Source organism: Neolamprologus brichardi, chromosome 9 (assembly GCF_056152115.1).
Source record: "Neolamprologus brichardi isolate AB-2024 chromosome 9, ASM5615211v1, whole genome shotgun sequence".
Lineage (NCBI taxonomy): Eukaryota > Metazoa > Chordata > Actinopteri > Cichliformes > Cichlidae > Neolamprologus > Neolamprologus brichardi.
In genome coordinates, this window is record NC_142112.1 from 38,907,088 (window position 1) to 38,922,015 (window position 14,928).

The following is a 14,928-nucleotide window of genomic DNA, read 5'->3' on the forward strand; positions in this document are numbered from 1 at the left end:
TTATCACTGAGCCCAACCGTCACTGGCATCTGATAGTGTGGTGCTGCATATTCTTCCCTTGATGTCACTATTTTCAATCTGTTAATTAGAGTGCTTAAACATGAAGTAGACTGCGTCCACAACAAGTCAATACAGCTGTGAATGTGGCCTATTATCAATCTATTACCAATCAATAACAAAATGATTATTTTATGCATGCTTTAGCCAACCACTTACCCAGAGGATCATCAATCCCAGAAAATTCCTTCTCCTATTTAATAAAGTCATCCTTCCATGGGCTGGTAACTGGTCCCTCCAGAGCTGTATCATTTTGAAATATACATACAACAAGCCAAACCACACCTTGGTCACACCAACCCTTTTCCACCCTGAGGATGTCCAATGCCATCCCAGTCTGGACTGTCAAAGGTGACTTTTGACGCCGATTGTTCCGACAATTCTGTTTATTACATTTCCTGGTCAGAATAGCCGATCTCTGCACACTGGAATAAACATAATCAACATGGTCAGCTTTTTACTGAGTGTAGGTTCCCCATATTATAGATTCCAACACTTCATCCTCATGTGGCTTGCTACATTATGTCTATCTAGAGCTCCACCCTGTCTCTAAATTTTGGAGAATTTTTAGGCTTGGTGTCAAATTTTAAGAATTTGACCATAGGTGACATTTATGGTGTTATCACCCCCATCGGGGCTTACCTTTCCCACTTTGGTGATATTCCTCCCTTGAATATTTGCAATTACCCCTTTGGTGGCGAAAAACTGTTGGTGTGGTCAAGTGGGTGCTGTAAAAACAAAAGCTCAGGACAGAACAGTTATCAGTCATGTGCCTCATACAGAATTTGCATATATTTTGATTTCATATTGATCCTGAGTGTAATGGTACATTTTAATTTTAATTTATCAAAACTAAACACAATAGGTTTTCTTTCTTTAATTTGCTCTTGTTCTCTTGCAGTACCACATCCTATCACATGCCCCTGTTGGTTATATTCTACTTTTCTAAATTATTGACTATTTCAATGGAGAACCTAAATGACACGGACCAGTGTTTGTTATTACATATCTCTATTTTGAATGTAACAAGTCTATCATTCCCCTGTTATTCAAAGGTATTGTTAAAGTTTTGGCTTTTTTCTCTATAAAAGTTAATTGACTTTTTACAGTGGCCTGCTATGGTTAATAGTAACATATTTTCTCCACTGTAGCCTTTGATATTTCCAACAATATAATGTGATACCTTAATTAAAACACAGCTAATAAAACACAATTTTCTTAATGCAAACATCAGTAACTCAAAATTAGCAACCAAAGGGTTAAGTCTGCAGTTCCACACTCTCATGTGCAGCTACAGTCTCCCCCTCTAGTCTCTGTCATCCTTCTGCTCCTGCAAAAACAAAACAAAGCAAGACAAAACATCCACCCTTCTTTTAGAGGCTGGATGAATTGTTTGTGGACATTCACTAATCCTAAAGTCGGTACCGTTTTTGTCTCAGTATCAAGTCAGTTAAAACTTTTAGTCGTCAGTCCATCACAGTCCAGTTACATGCATACCTCCACACACATTCATACCAGATATTGCTGATAATGGAGTCTCACGCGTAATCTATTCGAGCATCCATCACCAGCAAGATAAGATAAGATAGAGATAAGATAAGTCTTTATTGTCATTGCACAGTCATACATAGTACAATAGTACAATGAAATTGGAAAACTGTCCTACGTCGGCACTACATATAACACAACACGACACGATATGACACATCACAACGCAACACAAACAACACAACACAATATAATAACTTAGTAATAAAAAAGAAGAATAAGTGTATTTTTATTGCACACTGTTTTTATTGCACAGATGACGTCATCATTTTAAAAAGAAAACAATTCCTTGTTTTTTTTTTTTGGACTGGATTGACTCGCTGCAATCCTTTTAGACTCAGGACTATCTCATGTGATCTGTGTCTCATAAGTGAATTTCTCCAGAGCCCATTATAATCATGGAGAAGCACACTTTGCAACTGTTTTCAGTAAAAACATTTCATTTTAAATTTCAATCTCTCAGGCCTGGTTTAAAGAGCTGATTTGTTAAATCAGGCCCTCACAAAATACCAAAATATCACCACCGGTGGATCACACCTCTCAGATTTTCTTATCTCAGTGCACTGTAACAAAAGCAAAAAAAACGTAACCACTAAAATACTAATAAAATACCAAATAGTAGGGCCCGTTGACATGTCCAAACATAAAACCATCTCTCTCTCTCTCTCTCTCTCTCTCTCAGAGAAAGAAAACAACTCAAACCTCACTAATAAAATCAACCTAGTACTAAGCAAAAACCAAAAATCAACCAGAAATTCACAGGAAAGTTTTGCTTCCTGCCGGGACAATATTGTGTGGGAATGAGAACCTCAGGTACCGTAGCAACTTTTGTTCCTCCTTGAATTAAATCTCAATCACAGAAAATGTGGCGCTCCGAAAATAAAACTCACACCATTAATTCATCATTTTCACTCTGTACCACTGCTCCTCATCAGGCTGTGTGAAGCACAGTAAACAATTCAGTCGAGGCCTTGAGCAGCCATACACAGACATCACGCGCAGACATTGTTTTTCATAACCAGACAATTTTAGACCTTGTCCCTTAAAGCTACATAAATGCCCTCCGGGTGACATAAAACACATTTACCCAATAATAAAACACTTTCTTAGTAATCAATGACTTCTTGTAACCAATTCTATATTTGGATGTTTGTGTGCAGCATTTTGAATATCAGCATAAGCATTTGTTAGCAAAGCATTCTTCATTGCATCAGCGTGTGTGTGTGTGTGTGTGTGTGCATCACTCTTCATTGCACAAGCGTGTGCATGTGTATTTGTATGTGGATCATTTCTCAATGAATTGAATCAGCGTTTCGATTTAGATGTGTGTCATTTCTCACTCAATCAACGAGTGCACATGTGTTCATGAGTGTGTTTCTCTTCATTCTAAGTCAGTGTATTTAGATGTGTGTTTGTGTGTGTTTGTGTTCATCACTTTCCTGTTCTGGTGTTTTGGGTAAAACACGGCCTGAAGCGTGCCCTGGGGTCCTGCCCTCCTCCTTTTCAGTCTGTTTGCCACCATTGCTGCTGTTCAAAGTTCAGTCCATCCTGGCTCTGGCCACAAATGAGGCAGTCCTTTTCTCCAGTGTCCATGCTCACCGCAGGTGAAACCTGCATCTTCTTCTGTGTTTTTTGTCCATTCTGAGGTGCCTTCTGACCTCAGTTGCTCCTCCTGTCTCTGGCACGCCTTTTTCTGCTGCCGTGTTGGCATCACTGTCCTGCACAGTGTTAAGGCAGAGTTGTCAAGCACAGTATTCTGTTGCTCAGCCCCACTTTTCATTCGGGCTTAATGGTCGTCCCGTCACAGCTCTGTCAGCTGAAGCTGTCTGGAAATCTCCCCCATGTAGTGAAACGAGCTTTGGGTTTAACGCTCTCCGTCTCCTCTGCATGAGATTGCTTTCCTGCAGTACTGTTGACATTCTCAGGTTGTTGTTGTGGGTCCAGCTGCTGCAACGTTTGGTCAGGGTCACATCGAAGATGGTAGAGGGGAGAGCAGGAGTCCAGGTCAGCCTCGGCTTTCAGGGCCAGCAAAGCAGCCTGTAATTAAACATAAAGAGAAAAAACAAAAACAAAACAACAACAGGCGGACAGGAAAATTATGTTGTGTTATTCAAAGAGGGGAGAAACACCGGGCCAGGCCCTGTGTCAGCCTTCTCTCCCCCTTTTTTTTTTTTTTTTTTTTTTTTTCTCAAACAAGGCATTTCCTTAACAGGTGCCTTCCTCTCACATTTCTCTGGTTGTGTGTGTGATTTTTATAAGTTTCTTTTGCAGTGTTTCAGACTCCTTTGCAATTCTCCAACATAAGCAGTCAGTATTTTTCCCAAGATTGCTAACCCAAATTTTGATTTCCCACCTTAAATAACAGCATTCCTTGTCTTCAGCCAGGAGTTAGAGCTTGCTTGTGAGATTGAGGGGCACATGGTGCTATCAACAATTCAGCCAGAAAGTTGCCTGAACATTTCCAGTGATGGTAACCTATAACTTTCTTCCGACTGCTGCATGTGGAAAATTGGTCCAGGTCTGCTTGCACCTACAGATACCAAAACTGAGACATTTTCATTACTATCATCAGTGCCCAACCGACCAGTTTCTCTCTCTCTCTGGTCAGAAATCCCAATTTATGCCATGTATATAAGTGTAAGCGTGTCTTCATTGCATATGTATTTTTATAATCAGGTTTAATTCATGCATCTTTGCACTGAGCTGTGGATTCAAGCTGTCTCACTTCTGATTCTTTCCAACAATAGTTTCACATGTAACAACTTGTATATGTGTTTTTTCTATTTATTAATGTAATTGTTAGTTAGTTGCTCTCTTTATTTTTACCTCTTTGTTGTGACGTGGTGGACATCTATAAACCATCATAAGTTCAGCCTTCAATTTCTATCCAATTATATCCTGTACGTTTGCACTCGAACTCATCCGGGCTTGACCTCTGACTGGTCCCCATCCCTCTCTTCTCACAGTGTCCTGTGTGGCCTTGAAATCTCCAGCAAATACAGTCCAAACTCAGCTGTCTCTGTTTCTTCTCCGTTGATCTTTTCGGTCTTTGCTTGTAGGTCAACTCCCAGGATGGCTGGTTTCCAGCTTGTGATTCAAAGCTCATGTTCCATCAGTGGTGTTCATACATGCTGCTGCTTGACCCTTCAGTGTTATAGGTCAGTTGCATTGTTTTTTGCCTGCTGTTAACTCTTCAAGTCCACGGTGTTCTGTCGGTCTTCCTCAGGAGATTCATTGTCCTTTAAGCTTCTTCTCAGGGTGGGGACAAAGTGAGAGGTCAAGCTGTAAAATTTTAAGCCAAAGCCTGGCCTGTTTGTCGTCCCAATTCTGTTAATCTATCCTTTTGCCGCTGTACTCGAGTTTCCAGGTTGAGAGAAATCCACCTGTATTAACCCTTTAAAACCGGTCAGAGCGGGCACGCTCCGTTTTGTGTAACCATTTTTAAATCCTGGTACCACTGCAACCACGTGAGCTAGCGCAATAAATTTTTTTGCATATGAAACCGGAGGAGTTGTCCTAGGTCACATTTTCCTTCCACATATAGCTTTGCAAAAACTGCATAAAAAGCACTTGCAGCAACAAAAACATAATATTCCAGAAACACGCTTTGCCGATCCGATCAGCTGTTCGTAACACTTCCTACGTCCATCAGCACGAACTATCGCATGTCCGCCATGACCTGCCCGAAACCGGAAGTGACGTAATTTTCGCGGAAATGTAGTTTTTTACCATCAAGGCCTCATGAGCTTATACTGGTGTTTTTAAAAGTTATGTTTGACTTTATGACTTTGTGTCGTTTCTGGGATGCTTAGGACTAATATTGCACTGCTGGAAATAGTTTATTTTGATGCATATGCTGTTTTTTTGCAAATTTGCATTATATTTATTTTCGTTTTTCCTGCAGTGTATAGAAATTGGTGTATTTCAAAAATAAAACTATGAAGACACTCAAAATAAATTTCCTGTGGTGGGAAACTATTTTGCAACTTTTTTGTATTTACAGTTTTGAGGGATAAGCCTCTTAAATTTCTCTAACTAGAAATATATGTTAAAAAAGCAAAAACGATTTTCAATTTGTTTTGTAGTTTATTGCACTTTTTTGCAATTTATGTAATTACTATGCACTTAATGCATGCATATTATTAACATTTAGGCTGTAATGGTTGTATTGATGTATAGCAACTTGAAATGCTCCCAAAAATGGCACTACAACATGTAAAAATATAATATAAGCTCTCGCGGACTTGGTTCTATGGTAGGTCTTAAAGGGTTAACACACTAAAACATTCAATTAGTATTTTTCTTAAAACATCCATTCGCTTCATCTGCCTAGATTTTACTCTCGCTCTCCTTGGGTGCATACTTCACACAGTCAGGCAGTTGCCTTTTTATGGGCATGCAGAGTTCCTGTCACACACACACACACACACACAGCTACTCACACCCAGCAGCTGCAAAGCCGTTTTCACGTTATCTATCCACACACTCAGCCACAATCATCCGCTCCTCAATATGAATGTATAAAACCAGTAGCAATTATCCATAAAAACACACACAAACACCCTTAGGAAATTCACTGTATTTACATTTTCACACACACACACGCAGTCTAAAAATAGCCTCAGCACTGGATCACAGACATCTTTCACACACAGATCTCTTATTTTATATTACAAAGACGTCTTATATTTACAAGCACTCTCAGGCCTGACAGCTTAACACGTACACAATTTCGACAAATTTAAAGTAACGGTCCAACCGATAAACTCCCTGAGTTTTTTGCGATCAATTTAACCAGTATCCATCCCGGACGGGGGCTCGATTTCTAGTGCCCTAACTGAATTTAAAAGCGTCAACCAACCCAAACTTTGCCTGAAGCTCTATTTTTGGCATTTCACAGTCAAGGCTTTCCCTGAAGTTTTAAGGTAATGTTTCATGCCCGAAATCCGACTTCTGCTGGCCAAAAAAGCGCAACCTACTGTCCTGAACAGTAGAAAGTGACCTGGTCACTAGCCTTTCTGGAGTGCCCCAAGCTCCACAGTGGCGAACTGACTATCCCTCATACAGGACAATGCCTACGCGTCCGTGGCATTGGAAAGCGTTACCTCTGAGCAATGCACTTCTTAGAACTCCCGTAGTCCCGTTCTAAAAAATTTAATTTTAATTCACCAATTACCTATTATACTAAATTCACTAAACTAACTAAATTCAGCAACCCAACTGCTTTAAATTCTCAGTACGGTCACTTTCAAACTTCATGAAGCTTCCACCAAAATCAACACAGACCTTTACCAGTGATTTAGTGAGTATACTTTAATTTTCAATGTCCAATTTGGCACACTTTGGAAATAATTAAACAGGTATGTGCCTCACCTTTTAAATAGGCCGGCCTTTGTCCACTCAGTTCGATCACCGGATCGTGTCTGCGCGTCTGACCGCCCTCTGGACCCCGGATTTCTCCATCCAAACCTCCAAACTCACTCCCTCCGCAATTCACCGGACGAGCCTCCAAAATGTTACGGGTTCAGATATTGAGGGTGAGCATAAAAACAATAATGGTCCAGAAGAGCTTCGGTCAAACAATGATTTTAATGAACACACACGTGGGGAGATGAACACTGCCCACCGACAGCATCGATACAATTCATGCATAAGTTTCAAAAACAACAAATGTTCTGTTGACGACTTTTGACACATTCAAAAGGACATCTTCTCCGTCTCGAGGCCAGGTGCTTCCTATTAATCTTCTAACTCTCGCTTATCTCCTGGAACAAACTGTCCCTTAGGCAGACACAATTTTGCAGTCACAAGCTTTTGCAAACTGTTATTTGAACTCTTACCTAAATATGAGTCTAACTACTGTTTGTGCATGTATGTCTCGACCTCCAACGCACTCAGCCTCACCCCACCCGTCGATGCTTCTAACCTTTTACCAGACAGAAGCTCTCTGTGATAGGTGTAATAGACTTAACTAAGAACATGTGTAATCTATTGAATAACTGCTTTAATGAAATGATAATTAATGTAATGGTAATGATGATGGTTATGAATAGTAGCAGTAAAATATTTCCCTGATCTCCACACTTCTGATTGGGCAGACCAGCATTTCACCTCCCTCATGGTTGCTTCATCCCTCTGTGTTTTGATTATACTGAGGAATGAGGAAGATGGCATTGTGGTCAGACTTCCCAAAAGCCAGGTGTGAAACAGCTTTGTAGCTGTCACGGTCCTGGATCGGTGACCCAGTATTTTCTGTCTTGTGTTATTAATCTTTGATTTCTTGATGTGTTTGTTAGTTCTTAGATTTTGGTTGAGTGTCCCAATTGTTCTGTGTCAGTGTCTGAGTTCTGTCAGTGTATGTTTCCTATTTCAATTTGAAGGTCTTGTCTCATGTTAGTGTATTCTGTTTTACTTCCTTGTCTTGTCTTGCCTAATTAGTTCCAGCTGTGTCTACCTGTTCCTTTAACATCGGTTCACCATCATGCTGTGTGTTTCCTCGTGAGTTTATATTCTTAGGTTTTCCCAGTTTAGTTTGATATTATTTCGTATTACTTCCAAGCCTGCAATAAAGCAGTGTTTTTGTGTTCACATTTTACCTCAATGAGTCCTGTGTTTGGGTCATCTTCTCCTGCCTGCAGACAGCCGTACCATGACAACAGCTATGCTTGTATGCAATGGTCAGAGGTTCTATCCCCCCTCGTCAGACACATGACCTGTTAGTAAATGATCGGCATGACTTATCCGAGGTTTGCTTTGTTAAAGTCTCCTGCTACTATGAGCGTTGCGCCCGGGTCCTTGACCCTTTTGAATCACATTTGAATTTCCAGTAAAGGACTCCAAAGAGTTTGGTGAAAATAATGATAGTAGATGTTTGTGTGAAAGTGCTGGAAGCAAATTTGTGTGTGATGTTCTTTCAGTGTTGCACTTTCTCGACGGTCCCTGACCACTGGTGTCACAGCCAGCTGCACAAAGAGACCAGTGTTGTCAGTCCAGGTCAGAAGATGACTTGTTGGAATGAAAATAAATTGCAATTTGTCGTCTTTAATGATGTGACTGGAAAAAGGTGTTGTTGGACTTCAAATATGTCCATTTCTTTCACACATGACCTATAAAAGTGAAGCCATGTGTTTCGTGGAATGAAAAACACGACTTTTTCCAACTCTTTTTCATGTTTTCAAGAGAAATGTACGACTTTAATGTGAAAAACAGATTGATTTCTCTTGTTGTGTGGTTTTTTTTTTGTTTTTTGTTTTTTTTTTGAAGTTGCTTCCTGTTGGTTTCAGTTGTTTGGAGTTTTCATTTTTCAAACTTCTACATTCTGAACCTTCTTCAGCTGTGAACAGATTATGAAACACTGAATGATAACAAGCACACACTTTGTCTAATGAACATACATCTTTAATTCTTTATACAGATTGAAGGATTGTAGTTTATCAAAGATCAGCTGTGATTATCTGGCAGCAGCCCTGAAGTCAAACCCCTCCAAGCTGAGAGAGCTGGACATGAGTAATGAGTGGTCCTGGACTAAGAACAACCTGCAGGATTCAGGAGTGAAGCAGCTGTGTGGTTTCCTGGAGAGTCCAGGATGTGGACTTGAAACTCTGAGGTCAGTCAGCATGTTTTAGTTGTGCTGAGATGAATATGATGTGAAAGTTGTGCTGACACTAAATTGCAGACATCAGGCTGATATTATACTGATCCACACTGAGGATCTTCATGGTAAAGTCTGTTTTCTTCTTCCCTGGTTTAGTCCATTGACTGCAGCAGAACAATGTTCACATTTCAAACCTTCAAAGAGGAAAAATCCTCCACTGGATAATTCACTGTGAAACTCTGAAATTCTTCATTCCACCTTAAAGTTTGTCTGACACTGAAATCCAAACCAAAATGGTGTTTGCTTTACAGACAGCAGTCCAACACAAAACATACAACATTATCTAGTCCAACATCCAAATCTCCTCCACTGCCAGCATGAATGTTGGGAAAGAGAAGGAGGAACACTCTGACAGTCAGGGTTAGAATTAGTTTTATAAAGCAGACTCTGAAGATCAAAGCTGCATTAGATAGCTTACATGAATGAATGAGTGGACAGAAGTGGACAGAGATCATCTGAAGCACTTCAAAGCCTTTAAAGCTTCACATTTCTCTTTATTCTTTATGAATCTTCTGTTCATTTCTATCACTTTTCTTTGTAATGAAGCTAATAGCAGACTAATAAGTTGCTGACCAATGGGTTTCTATTAAAGGTTGTAATTTGTATATGAAAAAGTGCCGGTGCTTTGGCTAAGCAGGGATCAGTTTACAGTTAGAATACAGCTGCCGGATGGGATTAGCATGTCATAGCTATCTACCAAACTGCTAACTGGGGGATTTCAGGCCATCTATGGATCATTTTTGTTAACTGTTTATTCAGCTTAGGCTCACAGGGCTGCAGCCTTTGCCCTAGCTGTCATAGGGCAAGAGGTGTGGTCTACCTGCACAGGAGAGCAGTCCATCACAGAGCCAACAGAGAGAGGCAGAGAAGCACTCTCTCACATCCAAACATACAGCCAATTTAGAAGCACCAATGAACCTAAACAGCATTTCATTGGACTGTGGGAGAACATCCAACCTCCACAGAAAGGCCCAGCTGACCAACAAGCTTCAACCTACAACCTTCTTGCTTTAAGGCACTAGTGCTAACCATTTTTCCCCATTTCAGCCCAAATCCTGCATCTTCCTGTTTCTGACTCCAGGCCAGCTCCACTAACACTTTCTCATCAGACACTGCCACCTAGTGGAGAAAGTCTTAGTTCCATTTGAAGCTTCAGATTACAGTTAGTTCCTTTAAAACGAGGTGGAGGTGGTGGGGCCACAGGACCATCATCACTGAATGCCATAGGACACTTAACCTTTGTTTCTATATGCTGTAAACTTTCTGTTGTTCCAAGTTGGACTGGAAAATGTATGAAAATCTCCCAGTCAGTTCCTCACAGTACGCTTCCATCATTTCCCTTCCAAAGCATCAGGACCAGGGCTTTTTCTCTCTTTGATACCATTTACACGAAAAAACCTCATCAGTGTGACTCTCAGAGCTACCATACCTTTCCCAAAATCACAAAATCAAACTGGCTGCATCGGAGCATATAGTCTTAAACCTCTGCACAGTTTCCTGTTTGAAGCTGCTTTCTGTTGATTTCAGCTGTTTGGAGTTTCCATTTTCTAAACTTCTACATTCTGAACCTTCTTCGGCTCTGAACAGATTATGAAACACTGAATGATTTCAAGCTCACAATTTGTCTAATAAACTTACATCTTTCATTCTTTATACAGATTGAAGCGCTGTGATTTGTCAGAGTTCAGCTGTGATTATTTAGCAGCAGCACTGAAGTCCAACCCCTACCATCTGAGAGAGCTGGACCTGAGTGGGAACAACCTGCAGGATTCAGGAGTGCTGCATCTGTGTGGTCTTCTGGAGAGTCCAGGATGTGGACTTGAAACTCTGAGGTCAGTCAGCATGTTTTAGTTGTGCTGAGATGGATATGATGAAAATTTTGTCCTGACACTAAACTCCACACATAAGGCTGATATTATACTGATCCACATTGAGGATCTTCATGGTAAAGTCTGAGTCTTCCTCTCTGGTTTAGTCTATTGACTGCAGCAGAACAAAGTTCAACATTTCAGTCCTTCAAAGAAGAAGAAAAGCTATCCATTAGATTTACATCGATTGGACTTTGGGCCCGGCCAAACAAAAACTGGAGCACCAAGTCCGAAAACAAAGGCACAAGAGTGCAAAACATAGTTCAGGCTGTCAACCTGGAAGTCAATTGCACAGAAGTCCACTGTTCCAAATTCAAGGGACCGACCATGCTCAAACCTGCAGTGCTGACACCATTTAGGATGCCGGCTTCTGGTCCAACGGCAGTGACCGAGCAGATCAGGAGACTTGGCCGATGATGTGGGTGTGTATGGAGGTGCTCAGGTGGCTGTTCTGGCAGTCAACGGTGGTGTGGGCGTTTGCAAAGGCCCTCGGGCGGCTTTGCAGGTGCCGGACATGGACATGGCTTGGCAGTCGAGACAAGACCAGGCATGGACGTGGCTAGTTGGTCAAGACCGGGCGTGGCGTTGACCTCTGGCTGAGTCCAGACAAGACTGGGCGTGGCGTCAACCTCTGGCTTGGTCGTGGCAGAACTAGGCGATGCACTCTCCTGTAGCTGAGGCATGGAGGGACCAGGGGAGGTGTTGTCCTCTGGCTGAGATGGGGACCAGCAGATGAGATTCAGAGCTGGCAGGTGCAGGTAGCAAAGCTGAACAGAGCATACCAGATACAGGTGGCAGTTGAGCCTCTGGCAATGTGGGAGGATGCTTGACAGGCTCTCCTGAATTGCAGTCAGAAACAGGTGCAAGACCAGCAGGTACGGAGACCTCTGGCAGAGGTGAAGCTGGTGGCAGCGTAGTAACCACAGACAGCTGGGCAAGCTCTCCAGAGGACTCAGCGGAGGCTGATGGCGGAGTGGAAGCCGATTAGTGCTGGAGTGGTTCTCCTGAGTCTTCAATGGAAACGTGAGGAGGCTGGATGATTTCAGCTGATTTTCCAGAAGTTGCTGACTGGATTCACCGGAACTCCTGGCTGACACTGAAAGAGGTACAAACTGCCCAGTGACCCTCATGGAAACTGCAACAGGCTCTTTAGGGGGGTCCAAAAAAAACTGATTCCTCCAACTAAGCCTCGGGATAAAACCTGGCCTGGTTCTCAGTCCCACAGGGGCTCAGCTGAGCCTCACGGCAAGGATCTCCAGTGCAAACAGTCTTTAGAGCCCTAAAAGTGGGTGACAGAGGTGCCAGTTCAGCCACATGAAAAACACTGGTGACATCATTGTCCATTGAAATGTCATGATCATACCTTATGATACCAGAATCTGTCAGAGCATAAGTGTTCACAAAATCCTTCTCAATGACAGCCTTTATTTTTGTGAGTGGAATGGCCAGACTATTCTCCATGCTGGACATTTCAAAAACATGAGAAGTCTTTTCATAACCGGTATCAAAACCGGGACATCAGTATTTATCTCAGTCTTAGAAGGATCATAAGGTGCCAAAACACAGTGACTCACCTATGTTACAGAAGGGACTTGAGACGAAATAAGATTTTCACCAACCTCCAGCTACCAATCGTTGCCACGCCGACGTGGATGTTGCTTGTTCTTGGAAGGTGACACTGAGACTGAAGGGTTGTTTGCTGGGGGAGTGACAGGCTGTTCTGGCAGGTCTGGGTGCCCCCGAGAGCCAGAAGTGTTCCCCAAAACACCTGGTCATAGTGGGGGATCAGCCATGACTTCCATCGGAGCTTGTCCTCAAACTCTGCGAGAACCGCATGCTCCCGCTCAAAAAGGTCCAAGTCATTGTCCTTGGAGCTGCTTCTGGTTGGCTTCAGCTTTTTGGAGTTTCCATTTTCTAAACTTCTACATTTGGAACCTTCTTCAGCTCTGAACAGATTATGAAATGCTGAATGATTTCAAGCACACACTTTATCTAATAAACTTCCATCTTTCATTCTTTATACAGATTGTGGAACTGTGATTTGTCAAAGATCATCTGTGATTATCTGGAAGCAGTGCTGAAGTCCAACCCCTCCAACCTGACAGTGCTGGACCTGAAGTACAACAACCTGCAGGATTCGGATGTAAAGCAGCTGTCTGATCTGATCTGCAGTCCAGACTGCAGACTTGAGACTCTGAGGTCAGTAGAGTGTAGGAGTGAGTGGGTGGTGCTGTCAGCATGATTGTACTAAACACAGTCAGTATGAAACAAAGATCCAGTGTTTCCTGTAAAGCTGCAGCTTCTCAGTGAATATGTGAAAGGAGAATGGTGAAAGGCTTCAGGATTGGACACAAACACTTCCTGTTTCTGCCTTTTTGTCACCTTTATGGTCACCATAGTAACGGCTGACACGCTCTGATCAAACACTGTCAACAGCCAATCAGCTCTCTTAACAAAGCAGCACGCAGACCAATGACTGCATTCATTTCCAAGTTTAAAGCAATGAAGAACACAGTCTGTAGGTGAGGAAGAATTTAGTGAGAGCAGATGTTTGGATGGAATTCCTCCAGTTAACAGCTGGAAACATTCCATCTGGATTGTTGGGGTGGTTGTTGGGGTTCCTAAAAAGCTCAGAGTGGACACACCAAGGTTATTCTAATGAATGAAAGTCCAAACTCAAACTAAGAGGGAAAAACATTTTCATCAACTTCAATAAAAATCCAAAGATTAGAAAAAGTGAAGCAACAATGAGTCCTAGTACAGTCCCAGCACTGAAGTGCCTGCTGCTCTTTATACTGGATGTGCTGCATCACTGACTGACAGCTGATGAAGAGTCTCTGGAAACACTCGTTTATCTCCTCTGCTCTTCCTTCTTCTCTCTGCAGGTGGTGATGATGGTAAACAGGACGGTGTGTGTGCTGAGAGAGGAGCAGCTGTGTCCTGACGATCAAGAGAAGTTGAAGCAGCAGCTTGTGTGTAGAGACGCTCTGACTGGGCCATGTTACTGGGAAGTGGAGTGGAGAGGAGAGCTTCATTCAGCAGTGACTGAAAGAGGAATGAGAAGAAGTGCAGTTACTGTCAGTGCTGCAGAGTGAACTGCTCTGAGAACAGCTCCACTGTCAGAAACAATGTAGAGTCCAGCATTATCAATGTGTGTCCCTCTGGATCATAGGATCATCAGTGTATCTGGACTGCTGTGCTGCTGCTCTGTCCTTCTACAGTCTCTGCACAGTCTCTGTCTCACTCTGGAAATATTTTACAACTTTTTGTAATTACAGAACATTGATATTATATTCAAACATAACAACACATGTGATCTTATCTTTATTTCTAAATCTTTACCAAATAAAGAAAAAACAAACTAACAAACAGAACTTGTCGTGTCCTTTTTCACTACATCTGTGAATCTTTTCTGTGGTTTTCCTCTTTTCCTCCTTCCTGCAGCTCCATCTTCATCATTCTGTGTCCAGTATATATGAACATGTCCAAAGCATCTGAGCCTCATGTTACCCGTTTGTGTGAGTTATGCCTGTCGTTGTGTTGTGGTGTATAAATCAGGGGCAGGAGACAGCGCTGGGTCTGTGAGTTCTTTACTGTCAATTTCTGCAACATCTGCAATATCTAGAAATGCAAACCTGTGAGCTGTGTGTGTTGTGCATCTGCTCGGCCACCTCTCCTCTGGCCATGCTGGAAGCAGCTGTGCCTTTGACAGTTTTATCCACTCTACAATAATCGAACAAATTAAATGTTCAAAAATATCAACTTAAGCACTTCAAAGTCAACAAAAAGCTTAAAACAATT

General features: G+C 42.1%; 3 protein-coding genes across 4 annotated transcripts in view; all 3 read left to right on the forward strand.

The window, feature by feature from the left end:
• The window catches only part of LOC102794321 (NLR family CARD domain-containing protein 3-like), a 47,479-nt gene extending 36,369 nt beyond the window's left edge, over positions 1 to 11,110 (forward strand). The window contains exons 6-7 of the mRNA XM_087846576.1: positions 9,020 to 9,211; positions 10,918 to 11,110. Coding sequence (XP_087702702.1) covers positions 9,020 to 9,211; positions 10,918 to 11,110 — 385 coding nt within the window. The remainder of the gene's footprint in view (positions 1 to 9,019; positions 9,212 to 10,917) is intronic.
• LOC148101642 (protein NLRC3-like) overlaps positions 1 to 14,928 on the forward strand; it is a 148,407-nt gene that overhangs the window by 105,532 nt on the left and 27,947 nt on the right. The window lies entirely within an intron of this gene.
• LOC148101643 (ribonuclease inhibitor) overlaps positions 1 to 14,928 on the forward strand; it is an 84,350-nt gene that overhangs the window by 68,553 nt on the left and 869 nt on the right. Inside the window, exon 4 of the mRNA XM_087845720.1 lies at positions 13,153 to 13,326. Within this exon, the coding sequence (XP_087701846.1) occupies positions 13,153 to 13,326 (174 nt within the window). The remainder of the gene's footprint in view (positions 1 to 13,152; positions 13,327 to 14,928) is intronic.